At 46.6% G+C, this 16,555-nt stretch overlaps 1 protein-coding gene across 6 annotated transcripts in view; it reads right to left on the bottom strand.

Annotated features, from left to right (window-relative positions):
- Positions 1-16,555, bottom strand: part of VPS13B (vacuolar protein sorting 13 homolog B) — a 1,123,013-nt gene that overhangs the window by 470,944 nt on the left and 635,514 nt on the right. For all 6 annotated transcript variants that reach the window (XM_075582636.1, XM_075582637.1, XM_075582642.1 and 3 more), the window contains exons 26-27: positions 1,797-1,968; positions 1,385-1,499 (exon numbers count right to left, since the gene is read on the bottom strand). In XM_075582636.1, coding sequence (XP_075438751.1) covers positions 1,385-1,499; positions 1,797-1,968 — 287 coding nt within the window. The remainder of the gene's footprint in view (positions 1-1,384; positions 1,500-1,796; positions 1,969-16,555) is intronic.

Consider the following 16,555-nt stretch of genomic DNA (forward strand, 5'->3'; position numbering starts at 1 on the left):
TTTAAAATAGTAGAAAACATGAATTATACCACATTTACAAATGTATCATTACATTTACAAACAGCACAGAGCTTCGGCACGCCAGTGGACTGGTACACAAAGGTAATATTTAATTACACACAGCTAAACAAACCAACACTTCGGTCCCTACATGAACCTTTTTCAAGGGACCGAAGCGTTGATGAATTGGTTAGCAATGTGTAATTAAATATTAACTTTGTGTACCAGTCCACTGGCATGCTGATACTCTGTGTGTTTTCTGCGCTATACTGTACCAAACCACCAGTCTGGAGCTGTGAGCACCCGTGGCAGCAACAAGGAATGCCCTTTTAATTGTGTGACCTATAATTAGATTTACAAACGGTAATGATAACACTCATTTTTGGCACACATTATATTGTAATTAAATACTGGTTTGTTTGTTTTCTCTCAGTTTCTACCCAGCTTTATTGGAACTTAAATAAGTGTGACAATTGATAAAATGATGGGATACCCGAGAAATTGAATCATCTCAATAGAGGTGCCCTGTAGATAAAAAGGTTGAGAAACACTGCTCTAGAGCATACTTTATGGCAGTAAACCCTCTAACATAAATAAATAACATTTCCCCCTACCTGTTGCTGTCTTTCTGGGATGCTAATGGGACATTTTCTTTATAAAAAAAAAAAAAAGTTTCACCCTGGGATTTTGATATGGCTGTTGCCATTAATACATAATGGCATTTATGTTATATTGTTTATATATCTATATATATCTATAGATATATATATCTTTAGCTAAACCAGGGGGTGCCCAGGAGTTGAACGGCACTACTTACAGCTCCTGGGCACCCCCTTCTCATTTCCAGGATATTATGTTTGCAGGTCAATAACTACAAAACAAGTAAAAAAATAAAATAACCTAAGGAAAATAGTTTTCAGGGTCACGCAATAGAAAGCCAGTATTCATATTGGTTTCCCCAGGCATTCCTCTCCTAGAGATGAAAAATTTAATATATACAGGAATCCTGGAGCTATAACTGGTAAGGTTCAGCTCTGGTCGACTCTACCGGTTAGAAAATGAGAAGTACTTATCAGCACTAATCTTTACTTTTTTTTTTTTAAATAAGAAAATGGCCCACAGGATCAAGATAGGGAAAATTTAACAAAGAAACCTATTGACTTCTCAGAATTGGAAACTCAATATTGCAAGGTATTTGTATAACAGAGTGATGCTTCAAATTCTCAACATCTCTATCTGCTTTATATATCCTGCTGTAGATACGCTCACATCAATTTAAAAAAATCACATCAACTACTGTATGTCTGCTTGCTAGAAGTCAAACCTGGTTTGCTTGTTATTGCCCTCTGTATTTAGCTTAGGCAACTGAGATTTCCGAGTTTACCTGCTCCTGTAGTGATCGATATTAAAGCTTTCAATTTTGCATTTCACTTTGGTGTACACATCCTGTACATCAACAGATGCGTTGAGGTCTTCTAGTTCACTGACCACACAAATCTCTGCAAGATTAAGACAGCAGTTATTAAGCAACCAATTGTTTTTGTCTACGTTTGATCAGGTTACACAGTTACATAGTAGATGAGGTTGGGAAAAAAAGAAATGTCCATCAAGTTCAACTTATGTTAAATGTAGACGACAGATACTGTATCCTATATTTTGCATTTATACTATATGCGGATAAGTCAAATTGTTTTCAGATTGAAGGGCAGACAAATAATTTATAATCATTGTTTTGTTTCTTGTACTCTCAGTGCTTCCAGCACTTGAGTATACATGTAAAGTATAGAACTCCGTACTTGTGCCTTTAGCTCCAGGATCCACAGCAAACAGCTTCATAGTGATTTTGGGCAACATCCACTGCATCCAGAGGCTGACACGGCCACTTGACACTCCGATGTTGCTTGTTGTTTGTTCCAGTGTAACAGAGTCTGAAAATGGTGAATCCTCAGCGGCATGCATAGAATCCCCCTGGATAAATGAAATAATAATAATAACTTTAATTCGTGTAGCGCTTTTCTCCCAATGGGACTCACAGCGTTTAACAATTACAGTATAGTGCGAGGTACGCAACACACAGGAATTTGTACAAACACACCCCCTGCCCCATAGAGTTTACAATCTATGTGTTTGGTGCCCGAGGCACAGGGAGATAAAGTGACTTGCCCAAGATCACAAGGAGTTGACACCGGGAATGGAACCAGGCTCGATCACTTCAAACTCACTGAGCCACTCCTCCTGATACACATTTCCTGTTAAACAAGCAACTGGAAAACTTGCAGCTTGTAACTCGTCCTACGATGTCAAGGACCCAAGCGAGTGGCCCTTGGTGATTCTGAACCACATCTTACTGTACACTTCAATGAGTGATCACATCCTGAACGAGATTACACTGGAGCCTACAGTATACAGTACGGCCCATGGTGCTATAAAGAAGCAAAACTGCCTAACCAGAACTGAGGTGATACTATAATTACAAGACTGTACAGGCAAAAGTTGCTTGAACTCCAAATTGTACCCTGTTAAAATAACGATATTATGCCCTATTTATTGATTAACCCTTCGAGTGCCAGAGAGGTCGTGTTGTGCGAGTGTCCCCATGGGCCCCATGACCACTTTCAATCGCAGTCACGTGACCACGCTGGCTATTTTAGAGGAAACAGAAGAGGAGGGTCCCTCACCATTCCTCACTGGCTAGGCCGTGTCCTGTGCTCCATGGGAACGCAAGACACGATCTAACCTGGAAACAAAAAAAACAATCCCCCAGAGTCCTATTCCCCATAACGTAGTGACTAAGCCCCGGAGTACTCAAGTGGTCAATTATAGACAACGAGGCATGTATAGCATCAGAAAATACGTGCACTGATATTGCTGTAGACGTACAATTCATCAGGGTCTTTTCACAGCAGTATAATAACCAGTATTGATTAACAGCTTTGCATTGAGTGACTGGCTTAACTGCCCCTCTGAAACCTTTCAAAATCAATACTGTCTCCACAGTCAACATAGGATCTAAACGTTTTGAAACAAATAATGATTAACATTTATGTTGAGTGAAACGCAGCAGTGGAAAGATAAAAAAAATAAAATAAAGACGAGCTACTGAATGTGTTATTTAACTGCACGTGTACCTCGCCTGCTTATGCCTGGCACAAACAGGCACTACATATATTTTTAGACTCTCTCAAATGATGTGGTGGTAGTTACAAAGAGGAAAGACTTCATAAAATGTTAGTAGTCCAGGGTGTGGCAACTACAATTTAATAATAAAAAGCGCAAAACCCTGCTTCTGAGCCAAGAAGACCCAGGAGAAGGTGCATCCTCAAAAGTGTTATACTGATAACGACCAAGAGGAAAGGTTCTGGGGGTTATCAGATAGGCTTAGCTTGTGCTATGTTTCTGCTACTGGAGTTTGGGCAAAGTGACCGATTCATGGAGCTGTTCAGCGGTGATGACAAGCAGGTACTTAAGTTATACTGTATGTATATAACGGGATACTGCCAGCAGAAGTAGTGCCACTTCCCAGATCAATGCAGAGACACTGCGGAACATGTGGTGCTTTGTACTATTGAAAATATAACCACAAAATGTAAAAAATTAAATAAAAACAAAATAATGACGTTTAAATGTGTGGTATATTTGAGAAAGTTGGTGAATATATTACACATTTAAAGCAGTAATCTCATCAACACGTGGTTTTTTTTTGTTTTTTTACTATTTTTCCTAGCATTAACACCTGGGGGCCCCTGTAGCTCAAATGCGTATTTTCTCCCCCTCTTAGCTCCAGGGACCAAACGTTTCCCAAGATACTGTACTTACCAGATTGTTAACTGTGTTAACTGTGTTTCAGCTCTCAGAAGGGAGAGCAATAAAGCCGTAGGGCCAGCCAATAGGAAGCCACAACACCATCCTTTGCAGATTCTTATTGGACAGTCATTTAAATACCCAGCTGAAACACACCGGTAACTACACCTGTAGTTATCTTGGGAACCAGAGGGTTGCCAGGGCAAAGAAATAGCACCCCCCTCCCCTGCTTCAATGCAGTGAAAAAGGAAATGTTACATTTTGGTGGGATTGCTGCTTGAAACTCCATTCGTTTTGGTGTGCGCTGTCCTTTATGCATGTGTTACAGATACTGTATACCCAAGATATTTTAATATATGTATATATAATAAATATGTAGTAATTATTATCCATCTACCCAACCAACAGTTAAAATGTTATGGCATTTTCATACTACAGGCAGTCCTCGGTTATCCGACACAATGCGTTACTCAAAATGGCGTTGGATAGCGAAACGTTGTAAAGCGAAACAAGTTTTCCCATAGGAACACTGTTTAAATGAAAGGTTCCGTTCCTGAAGGCATTTTTAATGCTCAAATACACAAAATATTTTACGCAGACAATAAGATATGCAGCACACACATAAATTATATAGTGCATATACTGTATTATATATATAATATAACATAATATATAATATAAAAATATAATATATTATATAGTATAATATAGTATAATATATATATTATATACACATAAACAACTTTGCAAAGTGTCGTAAGAGCGTTGGATAAGCCGTTTTGGCGTTGTATAAATGAACATAGGTATACATTGCCTAGCGTTGGATAAGCCATTCGTTGTAAAGCGAAGCGTTGTAAAACGAGGACTGCCTGTACAAACCCACCGGATCACCACTTTTTTATTTGCACACTTGCAGTTCCACTTTCTTTTTAAAGAAAAGGGGGGTTAATTTTTGCCTACACTTTAAGCCACTTTGGTCACTGTGCCCATCCATATCTACCTCACTGACACGACCAGGCACACAGCACAAGTAACACACACAGCACAAGTAACACGAACACCTGCACAAATGGATGCAACTTTCTGATTATTACATATCACTCTCATCGAATACACAAGGGAAATAAATGGAACGCCAAACACAGGATTACATGCACAACCAATTATGTTTTCATCAAGTTTGTTACAGTACATATGGAGAAAAAGCAAGTGGCATATGAAAAATAGAGTGATTGAACGTAAATCCAAACATACATTGGGAAAGGGAAATGAGGCTTTTGTAACATTAGCAACATATGCTTAGACACAATTGTTTACATTTTTAGTGTCTTGATTACAGTGCTTTTCTATTCATGTGGCTATTCGTGATTGGTTTTTGAATTCACTCTGGCAATATCAATTGACATGGATATCAGCTACCACTTCCCCCCCCGCCCCCCCAGCATCATACTGGGCATTCACTGTGAATTGAAAGAATTTCCTTTGAGCAACAAAAAACTGTTTTAGCAGGACAGTTACACGGATCAGTCTTGAGTTGCTGCACTCTAAGGCCGCGCGTATAGTGCCCGCGACGTCACCCATCGCCGCAAGCGAAAGTTGTATTTCGCTTTGCGGCGGCGTCGCGACGACCAGGCCATTGACTGGTTCGGGGGCTGTCACATGAGGCAACAGCCCCTGAAAAATCAAATATTCCCGGCGTCAAAAAATTGCGTCTACCCGTCGCGCTTACTATAAGCGCACGTGGCGGCGACAATGCATTCGTTTTTGGGCGACGTCGCGTCGCCGTCACTATAAGCGCAGCCTTAGAATTACTAAAGCAGGGGTAGCCAACTCCAGTCCTCAAGAGCTACCAACAGGTCAGGTTTCCACGATGCTGTGCGCTGGAACTATACTTTTTTGGATATCTCAGGTTTCCATGATGACGTATTTCTTAATTGATATAGCACCGTTTATGTACATAGCGCTTCCCAGCAGTAATGCACGTAATTTAATAATATAACACACAATGGGAATAAGCGCTTCAGACAAAAGGAACAACTGGAAAAGGAGTCCCTGCCCCAAAGAGCTTACAATCTAAGTGGTAGGTAGGAAGAACCTACAGAGACAGTAGGAGAGTGTTCTGGTACGTGCGTCTGCAGGGGGCCAAGGTCGATGTAATGTAGGAGGTGTGTAGTATCAGTCATGGAGCTACTGGTACCAATATGTTTTGCTAAGGAGGTGTGTTTAAAAATGGGTCTTAAAGGTGGAGAGAGAGAGGGTGCTAGTCGAATATTTTGGAGAAGGGCATTCCAGGGGTGTGGGGCAGTGAGTAAGGTTTAAGGCAGGAGAGGACTTTAGATAACCCTGCTTCAGCACAGGTGGTTCAATTAGTGGCTCTGTCAAAGACTAAGCCACCTGTGCTGAAGTAGGGACTGATTAAGCCACCTGTGCTGAAGCTGGGATATCATGAAAACCTGACCTGTTGGTAGCTCTTGAGGACTGGAGTTGGCCACCCCTGCACTAAGGTAATAATTTTCAAAGGGGCCTAACACCTTGCAGCTGCCCCAATTCCCTTTGGTGAAATCAACAATAGTAGGGTGTCTCAAAATTGGCAGAGTTACATAGTTACATAGTAGATGAGGTTGAAAAAAGACGTACGTCCATCAAGTTCAACCTATGCTAAATTTAGACAACAGATACTTTATCCTTTATCGATACTTACTTATTGATCCAGCGTGAGGAGACAGAGTTGATCGCATACAGGCTTGTCCAGTTTAACCCAGATCACCAGTAAATGCTGGGTATTGCTTTACTGTGCCATGATTTGTATACCTAAATACAGCTCTTTTTACTCTGCCATGTGAATAGATTACACTTCTACTTAAAAGTGCCATTGCACGGAGTGATATATTGCAGTAGTGTGAAAACTCACCTTCATATAACATGAACTACATTTAATGGTTCATTGATAAACATTGCAAATGTAGTCCTGTAAGACAAGCGGAGAAAGGGACAGTAAGGCCTTGCCCCCGCTGCCTGCTACAGCGTCCGCTGCGCTCACGAGAGCCCTCCCCGCAATGGCGCCGGGCCCGCTGCGAGGGGGGGCCACAGCGCTCGCGCGAGAGCTACTCCAACTCGCGTCGAGCGGCTAGGCACGCCCCCCGGCGGTTCAGCCAATGAGTGCGAACCTGCCGGGTGACGTCATGGCCGCGCCCCCGTCACTCCTCCGCCACGCCCCCCCCGGTCTCTGCTCCTGCAGTGAGCTGCAGACCGGGAAATCGCCGGAAGGCGCAGCCAAAAGCGCGGGCGCGCATTACAGCGCCGTGACCGGGGCCTTAGCCTAATGAACACCACAGAACTTACAACGTGGGCTAGCTGTCTAGCTCAGTGGCTTACACCTGTCTGAGGAGTGAGCGCTGCAGCGATGCCAAAGTTGAAGTGATCGGGGTTGACTTTTGAAACATGTGCTGGACATATGTATGAATCCGCATGGAAGGTTTATTTTTGTTGTTTTGTTTTTTTACATTAATGTATCTTAAAAAAAGAATTCAGCTGGAAGATTTTACAATTAAATTATGAGATCAGAATGAACAGATCATTTGTACTAAATGTATTTTGATGGATTGTGTACATGGAACTGCCCTCTTAATGTCTTCAGTTTCAGGTGCTATAGACCACTCTCACTATAGTGATTAAAGCAGCAACTCTGTCTAGGAACGTATTTCTTATCTATTTTTTTAATTTATTTTTTAGATCTAACATAAACCTTGATGGGTCTGCAGAACAAATCCTGTGGCCTCCCCAAATCCGGGGATTCCCCAGTTCCAAAGATATTTGTCATTTTTAAGTGCCGGTCTTGACACAAAAAACCTAGCAAACATGGCCGACAGGGTCAACAACATAATTGGCTTTTCTGTTAGCTGTCGGAGCTCCCCCCCCTAGCCATTTTGTTGAGCCAATTAGCCAATTGGACCGCCAGTCAACCCTGGGCCTGCAGCTCCTGAACCAGGGGGACCCCAGCCATCAGGGGCCCACAGATAAGCCATGGTTTAGGGAAGATTAAAAAAATAAAAAATAAACATTTATGTTTAGCCTGGATTGCTCCTGAATTGTAGTGGTACATGAGCTACCATTTTTCTTAGCAATTTTAAATTCCAACGCTTTCACTTTTTTTTAGGAGGAATCTGTTAAAAATGGAAAAAACAAATTACTTGTGTTCCTATAGCACAAATATATAGTTCAGATATAAAACTCTTTAGCAATGGTATCTAAAGAGCTTAGCTGCCTTCTTCAAAGAAATGTGCGTCTCTGAATTCAACAGTACAAAAAATATATCAATGGCGCTCTGCACTAATAAAATATAAACATATAATATATAGTAATGGAAATATACAACCAGTGTGGATGTTTCTCCTGGGAATGGATGTTCCACATGTGATGGGAAAACATCCATTCCCAGGAGAAACATCCACGCCACTGGTTGTATATTTCCATTACTATATATTATATGTTTATATTTTATTAGTGCAGAGCGCCATTGATATATTTTTTGTACTGCTCAATACCTGACTGGGGTTCAGGGATATATCACAGGCTGCCTACACATTAGGATATAGCGCTACCTATTTGTTTTTTATCTTGTCTCTGAATTCAAGCTCTGTCCCCTTAGTTTTTCAAGGTCATCAAAAGTAATAACCCGTTGGTTAATTTGACTAAATGTTTACTCATCTGAAAAAAAAGTGTTAAGGACGTCACTCCCATATCTGTAACAAGATTACTGTGGTTATCTTATGGTTTGGCTGATTTGGACATGTAATTTGTAGTGTATTGATGGTAGTTTAGATCAGGGGAAGGTAGCCATCTTCAGTACTCAAGGGCCACCCAAACAGGTCAGGTTTTCAGGATATTTCTGCTTCAGCACAGGTGGCTCAGTCGGTGGCTCAGAGAGAGAAGGGCAGATTCTGGCGATATTGCGGGTGAGAAAGTAGGGGGATTTGGTAAGGGACATTGCGAATTATAAAGAGGAGGATTGAATCTTCTATTACATCAGGTATTACAGGCTGATGTGGCATCCTAGCACTAGGGTGGCTCAGTCGAAGAGTGACCTGTGCCGAAGCAGGGATATCCTGAAAACCGGACCTGTTGGTGGCCCTTAAGGACTGAAGTTAGCTATCCCTGTCTTAGACTGTGTAAGGTAAACATAAGATTAATGTAACCTGCAAAAAATAGTCCAACATGCACAAATAAGCCAACTTCAACTGTGTATACTACGTGGATACGTGAGATTTCATAAATGTCACACTATAGTTATCAGTCATTCGGCGTGATTGGCCGGTTTGTGGTGCATCACTGTTTGCATACATCCCTGCTACCCCCCACCAGATGAAAACCTTAATATGTATATGTCTGCATGGGTGGTCTTATTGAAACTGCGATTTGAGCTGGCAAGTGTTGTATACTTCTAGAGCAATTACAATGCTAAAGAGTGGCATAAACACACTTAAAAGTCTCCACTTGGAAAGTTTCAATATGGACGACAAATGGGAAATGTTTTAACCCATGCAGCCCCGGAGGAATAACACATTGCAAGCTTCATATGCCCTTGTATCACTGAACATGTTAACTTCGTCAATAGAACAATGAATAAATTAAACAAATAAAACTTTTTAGGGCCACATAACGTAAATCAACGTATATTCCTATTGTCTCAGTTTGTCATAACATATCTGTACTGTTTTGTCATACAATGTGATTGTCCTCCCTCCCACATTGTACTGCGCTGCAGAATATGTTGTTGCTATACAAATGAAAGAAAATAATCATTGTAAAGATTTGATCATATATGCTTTACAGTATGTTTACTCTTTGGCTGCAAACATAAAGAGCCCATAAGCACAGTAGTGCACATCGCTTTTCTCCAGATACATAAAGTTCGGTGCCATCATATAAGACAGAATAGCAACCGTGCAATATTAACCCCTTCACTGTCAGACGGGACTGCAATGCAGCCGCCCTGGCACCAAATTGGTTTTGGATAAGTACAGAATGGGTTTTGCCATCTCCTGCACCAAAGGGTTCAAATATGCTACATTTTACATCCATTTTGTGCGGTGAGGATGTCCTTTCATAAGAGACTGTAATAAGCCCACTTCCATTACACCCAGTCCCAATATCTGTATTGCAATGTACCATTTTCCCTTCTTTGTGCTGATCACACACCTCACTGGGAAATTCTGCAGCCATATGCACTGAATTATAGAAACTGCTGACACTACAGAGGTTGTTCATGATTAAAAGTGCCATCTCCTATACAGTACCTTCAAATACTCTTTCTTGCTAATGTAGCCCTCTTTCCCCCCCCCACCCTAAGTGAGATTGAGGTGGGTAGGTGTGTCTGACTACTTATCAGTGTGGTGCGGTACCTATTTGGCAACAAGGAGAACTGAGCTTCCGCCACGGGGAACCTGGGGTATGTACTTACACTCGGTGCAGCGCCTCCACTGATGAGGGATCCCAACGGGGTGGGAGTGTGCCCTCACCAGAACAACCATACAGTAAATACACACCGTGTGAATAAACAGTATTTACTGAGCAGAAACTGTAACTCCAATAACACCTCTTTGCATAACATCAAAACAATATATCAATAACAGTGCATCACTCTGAATGCATACCATCCCCCCACCCACATGTCCATCATCACATTCCCCGCAGTCTCTTGAGTGTCCCCAACAATAAAGACCAGTGTGAGTGTGAGGGATAGCGCTTCCCTGTGTTGGGGCCCGGTGGTGCACTTAATATATACTACCTCCCTGACCAGTCCTGGTCAGGAAAATCCTTGGAACTCAGCAGCACCGCACAGTGATCCCACGGCGTGCTGCGCTGCTCTCTGCAGGAATGGATGCCCACGCTGCATCCACAGGAAAGGAATCTCCAGCCGGAGTGCTTCTTTAACACAGTCTCTGAACACGCTGTCAGACAGTCAGATGCTGTCAGACAGCAACCCTCTTGCTGCTTTGAATAGGGTGAAGGAGTCCCTGTCCTAAGGCCAACACTATGACATACAGCTTCCTCTGGTGTCATAGGGGACTAACTGGGCCCTGGGGTATACCTCTACCCTAGTCCCTGCATGCAGAATAACTCTCCCTGTAACTTCTGTCGGATCCCAGACTCTGGCAGCTCACCACGTGCAACTGGCACTGGTGATATTCACACACTGAACAACTAGCTCCTAACTCACTTATCCTAACGCGCCTGCAGCCGACACACAGCTCTCAGTCAGCCGGCAGACAGTAACACGCTGCACACACACTGCACTCAGTACAGGCAGCGTCACATGCAACACTCCACAGAGCAACCTGGAACCCTAACACTAACACTAACAGCTACGCACTGCAAACTTCTGGAACGCGTACAGCAACTTGCTGCACACTAGCACTATGCCTTCTTGTCAGGCCTCACAGCACTGCCAGCCGTGATCCTGACAAGACAGCACACAGACACGCACTAAGGGCAGCGTCCCTATCTGGGCCGTCCCTCAGCACTTACCCACTAACCTGGTGGGGAGTTGGGGCCTTACTTGGGATGTGGGGACCTTACTCGATGCAGGAGCTGCATATGCTCTCTGCACCCTTCCTTCCCTCACAGCTCCCCAGCTCCAACTGACAAACGTGCTCAAGCCCAAACAATGTATCCACTTTGCCTGCCTGGCCTTCCTAAGCCCTATTGGCTCCCTGGTGTCACATGGGGCATACAGAGACTCATGAGACTCGTAGTCCCTGCTCAGAGCCTTCCCTGATAGGCTAGGGGTTCGCGGGCTTTCCTTACCCTCCACTGCGCGTGTGCAATCTTTCCCGGGCTTTCTCTCTTCTCCCTGAGCTGTCTCTATGCTCGCGCGAGCTATCCCTAGCTCTGGGGCTTTCCCTGCGCCTACGCGTCCACTGCGCATGCGCGAGACGGTCCTTAATGGCGGCGCCCTGCTCTGCGGCCGCCGGGACCTTAGAGACGCGATCGCGGCCTTAGCAACGGCCCGATCGCGTCCCCGGCAACCGGCCGCAGGCAGGGGAAGCCGCGCTGCTCCCTGCTCCAGCCCCCACCCTTGGAAGCAGCCGTCGGGTCTTTCGGCACCCGCGATCGAGCTGCCCAAGGGGAGGGGGGTCTCAAGGAGCTGCGGGAGCTCCAGGCTACACTCTCCCCCTGGTGGAAAATCCAACGTCCTCGCTTGGAGAACGCCATACCCTGACATAAGGTTTATACAATTAAAATGCATGGCACAGAACATACAACACGTGTCGAATTTACCCTTCAGGTTACATTGCACTTCACACCAAACTATACCCGAGACTAGCTGAGACCATTTGTGGGGAGCCCCTAATTGAACATGTGGGGGTACCTCACTTTTGCGTCCGTGAGCCTCCCCTAGAAAAATTTCTTGGAGAGCACACTCTAAAGCGACAGTTACTGGCTCTTCGCTACTTCCTCCCCCTGGTGGAAGGAGTAGCACAGTGTCTCTGAAGCAGACCCTTACCCGGTCATCCGCGGCAGGGATGCGGCAGACCAGGAGGCCAGGCCCTTTTCCGCGGTCCACGACTTGGCGAATGGCACACTCCTTTTTGGGCTTAAAGGAGGCCAGTCTCCCTGGATCTTCCTTTACACAGTCCTTGTCCCTACGGACTTGCGAGGCTTTCACTGAAAAGCGAGCACTGGACAATGTCTCTGTTTCACCTGACCGGGGGTAAAGAGTATACACCCGACCACTGCGGTGATTCACGGTGGTCAACAGGTCCTTGGGGATGCTGTCAGTTCCCACCTCGGCCGTCTTGGGACCTGCCCCCGGTACTTCTGGGGCAGTCCACTTACGCGCTGAAAACTCGGGAGCGTTGGATCCCAGTCCTGGGACCACTTGTGTCGGAGCGCACGGGCTCATACTCTGTTCAGAAGCCGCAACTCTGGCCTTCTTCACGGCCAGCTCCATCGGAGATTGTGGGGAGTTAGGGAGTTCCTTACCACTCCACTGACTTGGGATGGATTCTCCCAAGGAGGACACCTCCGCCAGGACGCGATGTAGAGGGGAGCCCTTCGCCCGGGTAACCAGACTTAAGGAGCCATCGTGCTCCGCGGTCACCTGGAGGCTCACCCCCGACACCCCTGGGGCAGTCGACTCACCCTCATCGTCGTTTGGTACTGGTCCCCATTCTAGGACCGATGGTACCTCGGTAGTAGGTCGGACTGACCATTGTAGGGCGCACGGGCCCACAGCAGGGTCCGCAACATCGGGATACACCTCCTCTAGGGCACACGGGCCCACAGCAGGCTCTGCATCCGCCAAGATAGGGTGTTCATTGCTGTCACTAAAGTGGTCCGCCGGCAGGCGCATCACCACAAGTGACTGGTCGCTGGATTCACTAGAAGGTGGGGGTATATACGCCTTACCCTGTGATTCCTCTGTATAATCGCTGAGGTGGTTCGCCGGTAGGCGCATCGCCACCGATGGGACTTCAACCTCGTCCCGCTCAGGAACCGGATCTGAAATGTTCACTCGGGCACACGGGCCCTCCACAACCGGTTGTTGGTAGCGGGAATCCCTAAGTAATTTCTCCCTGAAGACAGACTTAACTTCAGCACAACTCAGAGTGATATAGAGGTCAGGCTCCTCCTCCCTAGAACAGTCTGTCTCATCCACGTTTGGTTGAAAGTCACAGTGCTTGCTCCCCCTGGTGGACTCTGAAGGAGGGGCACTTTCTACAAGGGAGTGGTTCTGGCTCTGTGCTGAGTCACTCACAGTGCAGGGGCGGGGTTCAGGGTTTCGCGCCCAACCCGGACAATACTCTGCAACAATTTCTTGCACAGTCCTGGTACTCTCCCGACTTGGCGGGAGCCGCCATCTTAGGTGTGACTCTCTGCTAGAGAGAGACTCCATTTTAATCACAGTCTCTGCAATTACACTAGGGCTCTCTTCTGTATAGATAGGGGGGTAGCCTTCTGGTTTTCCCGCCAATCCCGGACAGTTTTCCTCAACACAATCTAGTGCAGGCTTGCAGCCAGCAGCACGTGCGCTCCCCTGCTCTGGCGGGAGACGCCATTTGGCTGGGTCGGCGTAAACTAGGGGGTACCCCTCAGACGGGCCCCCGGGCATACACAGGGCGGACGGTGCCTCTGCCAGGCATATATCCGCAGTGGGGATGGCCACAAAAAGTATCATTTTCCATAGGGCCGTGGGATCGTGTTCTTCTTCTAAGAAACATGCGTGCGGCCACCCTGGAATTTCACGCATATAGGACTGAACCTCAACCGCGGGCATAGTTGCGGGAAGGCCTCCTACTACCACTACCTGGCCAGGCTCCATATACTGCCTCAAAGCCCAGGCAAGGACCTCGTGTTCGGACTTCACAAACATGGCGACAAAAATAGGAATGGGACAATTTGGGGGAAAAAATGGAACAGAGCACCCCAGGTCTGGATCTCAGCAGCGCCTCCAAATGTAGCCCTCTTTCCCCCCCCCACCCTAAGTGAGATTGAGGTGGGTAGGTGTGTCTGACTACTTATCAGTGTGGTGCGGTACCTATTTGGCAACAAGGAGAACTGAGCTTCCGCCACGGGGAACCTGGGGTATGTACTTACACTCGGTGCAGCGCCTCCACTGATGAGGGATCCCAACGGGGTGGGAGTGTGCCCTCACCAGAACAACCATACAGTAAATACACACCGTGTGAATAAACAGTATTTACTGAGCAGAAACTGTAACTCCAATAACACCTCTTTGCATAACATCAAAACAATATATCAATAACAGTGCATCACTCTGAATGCATACCATCCCCCCACCCACATGTCCATCATCACATTCCCCGCAGTCTCTTGAGTGTCCCCAACAATAAAGACCAGTGTGAGTGTGAGGGATAGCGCTTCCCTGTGTTGGGGCCCGGTGGTGCACTTAATATATACTACCTCCCTGACCAGTCCTGGTCAGGAAAATCCTTGGAACTCAGCAGCACCGCACAGTGATCCCACGGCGTGCTGCGCTGCTCTCTGCAGGAATGGATGCCCACGCTGCATCCACAGGAAAGGAATCTCCAGCCGGGATGCTTCTTTAACACAGTCTCTGAACACGCTGTCAGACAGTCAGATGCTGTCAGACAGCAACCCTCTTGCTGCTTTGAATAGGGTGAAGGAGTCCCTGTCCTAAGGCCAACACTATGACATACAGCTTCCTCTGGTGTCATAGGGGACTAACTGGGCCCTGGGGTATACCTCTACCCTAGTCCCTGCATGCAGAATAACTCTCCCTGTAACTTCTGTCGGATCCCAGACTCTGGCAGCTCACCACGTGCAACTGGCACTGGTGATATTCACACACTGAACAACTAGCTCCTAACTCACTTATCCTAACGCGCCTGCAGCCGACACACAGCTCTCAGTCAGCCGGCAGACAGTAACACGCTGCACACACACTGCACTCAGTACAGGCAGCGTCACATGCAACACTCCACAGAGCAACCTGGAACCCTAACACTAACACTAACAGCTACGCACTGCAAACTTCTGGAACGCGTACAGCAACTTGCTGCACACTAGCACTATGCCTTCTTGTCAGGCCTCACAGCACTGCCAGCCGTGATCCTGACAAGACAGCACACAGACACGCACTAAGGGCAGCGTCCCTATCTGGGCCGTCCCTCAGCACTTACCCACTAACCTGGTGGGGAGTTGGGGCCTTACTTGGGATGTGGGGACCTTACTCGATGCAGGAGCTGCATATGCTCTCTGCACCCTTCCTTCCCTCACAGCTCCCCAGCTCCAACTGACAAACGTGCTCAAGCCCAAACAATGTATCCACTTTGCCTGCCTGGCCTTCCTAAGCCCTATTGGCTCCCTGGTGTCACATGGGGCATACAGAGACTCATGAGACTCGTAGTCCCTGCTCAGAGCCTTCCCTGATAGGCTAGGGGTTCGCGGGCTTTCCTTACCCTCCACTGCGCGTGTGCAATCTTTCCCGGGCTTTCTCTCTTCTCCCTGAGCTGTCTCTATGCTCGCGCGAGCTATCCCTAGCTCTGGGGCTTTCCCTGCGCCTACGCGTCCACTGCGCATGCGCGAGACGGTCCTTAATGGCGGCGCCCTGCTCTGCGGCCGCCGGGACCTTAGAGACGCGATCGCGGCCTTAGCAACGGCCCGATCGCGTCCCCGGCAACCGGCCGCAGGCAGGGGAAGCCGCGCTGCTCCCTGCTCCAGCCCCCACCCTTGGAAGCAGCCGTCGGGTCTTTCGGCACCCGCGATCGAGCTGCCCAAGGGGAGGGGGGTCTCAAGGAGCTGCGGGAGCTCCAGGCTACACTAATATTACCTTTCAATGAACATGGCCAAGCTCTTACCAGTGACTTATCCTTCATTCTAGTGCTTAGCACTCCTGAGGTTATCCGCTTTTAAACTTTCAGTGAAACATGGCTTCCATTTCCTCCACAGTTTTTGGAAGGGTTATTTTGGTGGAATTAGGGGGATCAGAGATCCAACACCTTTCTTTAGGGGTCAACATTAAAGTCCATAGTAATTATGAAATGACTAGGAATAGGGCTGGGATAGTAACTGGGAGGTTTGCCGGGAGCCCAGGATGCTACCCACGATTGGTTGAGCAAGGGGTGGGGCGAATAGCCTGCCTTAGTTTAGGGATGTGGATGGCCAGACCCCTTCCTCCACTGTGCTGGAAACAACAATTCTAGCTGTCCCCCATTTTGGCAGGTCCTGTTTATTGTAGCTTATATATAAACCCATTTTTATTTTATTA

Source organism: Ascaphus truei, chromosome 2 (assembly GCF_040206685.1).
Source record: "Ascaphus truei isolate aAscTru1 chromosome 2, aAscTru1.hap1, whole genome shotgun sequence".
NCBI lineage: Eukaryota > Metazoa > Chordata > Amphibia > Anura > Ascaphidae > Ascaphus > Ascaphus truei.